We start from the raw sequence: 2,729 nt of genomic DNA on the forward strand, positions 1-2,729 counted from the left end.
CTATCTCATCCTACAATAGTTTTCACACAGGTTTGAGTTCAGAGCTGAGGAAGAGCAAGGCTTACTTTCATATGTCATACAATCAGCCACCAAGTAAGTCAGTTGTGAATGACATCATGAACAAGCTAACCACTATCATTGCCACAAAGCATATGCCCTTTGCTTTCTTGGTGGGGGATCTTCCAGTGTACGTCCTCATTGTAACATAGTGATGTATTCTATGATGATGCATTATAGCAATGATGTATGACTGATTACGTAATGATTGATGATGTAACTACACTGTATGACTGTAGTATATGTGTTTAACATTGTTATGATGAATCAGTCGTGATCGTAACATGGTGTCAGAAGTGCTGTTGTAAAGATGTCCATTCTTTGCAAGCCACCAGAGCCTTTGTCCTTCACAGGAAATGTTGCACAAAACTGGCGAGAGTTTGCAGAGCAGCTGCAATGGTTCCTTGCAGGAACTGAATCAACCGAAAAGGGTGATGAAGTCAAAATTGGCATAATGCTGTCTTATGCAGGCAAAGAAGCAAGAGAAATTTACAAGACGTTGCAGTGGACCTCCGAAGGAGATGCAAACAAATTTGATAAAGTGCTAGAAGCCTTTCAGAACTATTGCTCGCCGCGCAAGAACATTATCTACGAGAGATATACATTCTGGAGCCTTCGACAAGAAGAGGGTGAATCCATTGACGCGTACCAAACGCGACTGAAAGTCAAGATAGACACGTGTGAGTACAACAAAGAAGGCTGGCCTGCAGCTGTGCGACAGGAACTAATTCGCGACAAGTTCGTCTTCGGGCTGACCGATGATTTCCTGAAAGAGAGACTTCTTCGCGAAGCATCCTTGACTCTCAGCAAAGCGATAGAGATAGCTCAGCGTTCAGAATCGTCGAAACAGCAAATCAAAGACATGACTCGGTCTTCGCACAGTCCGAATGTACATACTATGAAAGGACAGAGTGGCTCAAAACCTACCTACTGTGGACAATGCGGACAGACACACAAACCGAAAGATTGCCCAGCATATGGACAAAAATGCTCAATATGCCACAAATTGCACCATTTTGCTAAAGTGTGCCGCAACAAGACGTCCCTACCAAGACACAAATATAGTACAAAACCACAGAGAACCTCATTCAAAAGTGATTGCGACTCAAGAACTGGCACCAAACTGAGACGAAAACTCCATGAAATACAAGAGACTGACCACAGCACACAAAGTGATCTGAACTCAGACAACGAGAGTGATTCTTATCAATCATCTGATGAATTTGCTCTAAGCCCACTACAGATTGAAGGTATCAAGAAATCTTCTGCATGGCTCACTGACATTCTAGCCAATGGCAATCGTGATAAGCTGACAGTAAAGCTGGACACTGGAGCAGAAGTGAGTGTGTTACCATGGCATTTGTACAATAAGTTACAAATAAAACCCCCACTCAAAACCACAAGCATGAAGCTGAGTGCCTATGGTGGTACTTCCATTAAACCTACTGGTACATGCAAACTTACCTGTACTGGTAACAGTAAGGTGTGTGACGTTAAGTTTTATGTTGCACCAGTAAATGCACAAGCAATACTGGGTCTAACTGATTGTGTACAACTTGGCTTAGTCAAGATAGTGAATGCCCTGCAATCTGAGTTGCTGTCTAAGGATGCCATCAGAGACAATTATCCTAGCTGTTTTAGAGGACTTGGCAACCTTGGGAGGTACCACATCACCATGGTAGCTAATTGCACACCTGTTGTCAACCCACCTAGGCGAGTCCCACACTCACTAAAGCAAAGGTTGCATCATGCCCTAGACAAAAATGTGAAGTCAGGTGTTTTGGTAAAGGTTGACCAACCAACAGACTGGGTCAACAACCTGGTCATAGTAGAAAAGAAAAATGGCTCATTAAGACTTTGCCTTGACCCAAGAGACCTGAACAAAGCAATAAAGCGTGAGCATTACAAGATCCCAACAATGCAAGAGATTGCTAGTGAGTTTGCAGGCAAAACTGTTTTCTCAACCCTAGACCTAAAAGATGGTTATTGGCAAGTGCAATTAGATGAGAAAAGCTCACTGCTATGCACCTTCAACACAACTAACCCTAAGCCTTCTCAGGCATCAATGGAATCCATATTGTGGCTGATGTCATAATCATAGCAGCTGTGAATATTGAAGAGCATGACCAAATTCTCAAACAAGTCCTTGAGAGAGCCAAAGAGAAAAACATCAAATTTAACTTTGACAAACTTCAATTACGTGTGAGTGAAGTTAGATACCTAGGAACCATGGTCACCCCAGAAGGGATTAAACCAGACCCAATGAAAGTCAGTGCAATTGTCGAGATGGCTAGTCCCACTGATAAAGCAGGTATCAGACGCCTACTAGGTATGATCAACTTCTTAGCAGCTCACATCCCAAATGTTTCCACCATCACAGCACCCCTAAGAAGCTTGCTTAAATCTGACATACTTTTCACCTGGGGTCCAGAGCAAGCAAAAGCCCTCACAAACATCAAAGAAGTCCTCTCCACAGCTCCTGTATTAAGCTATTTCGATCCAACCGTCACCAGCACCATACAAGCTGATGCAAGTCAACATGGCCTTGGAGCATGTTTACTACAGAAAGGCAAACCTATTGCTTATGCCTCCAGAAGCCTTAATCCTGCAGAGTGTAACTATGCTCAAATTGAAAAGGAACTGTTGGCAATAGTATTCACTTGTCAGAAATT

The 2,729-nt window shown here is 42.9% G+C and overlaps 1 protein-coding gene across 1 annotated transcript; it reads left to right on the top strand.

Moving 5' to 3' along the window:
* The first annotated feature begins 367 nt into the window (after positions 1-367).
* Positions 368-2,152, top strand: LOC136245206 (uncharacterized). The gene has a single exon (XM_066036704.1). The coding sequence runs from the start codon at positions 368-370 to the stop codon at positions 2,150-2,152; it is 1,785 nt and encodes a 594-aa protein (XP_065892776.1).
* Positions 2,153-2,729: the final 577 nt, after the last annotated feature.

The sequence above is a fragment of the Dysidea avara genome, chromosome 15 (assembly GCF_963678975.1).
Source record: "Dysidea avara chromosome 15, odDysAvar1.4, whole genome shotgun sequence".
Classification (NCBI taxonomy): Eukaryota; Metazoa; Porifera; class Demospongiae; order Dictyoceratida; family Dysideidae; genus Dysidea; species Dysidea avara.

What these genes read in the sequence shown, in the direction of transcription:
- LOC136245206 (XM_066036704.1), top strand. Translation starts at nt 368, where the DNA reads ATGTCCATTCTTTGCAAGCCACCAGAGCCTTTGTCCTTCACAGGAAAT.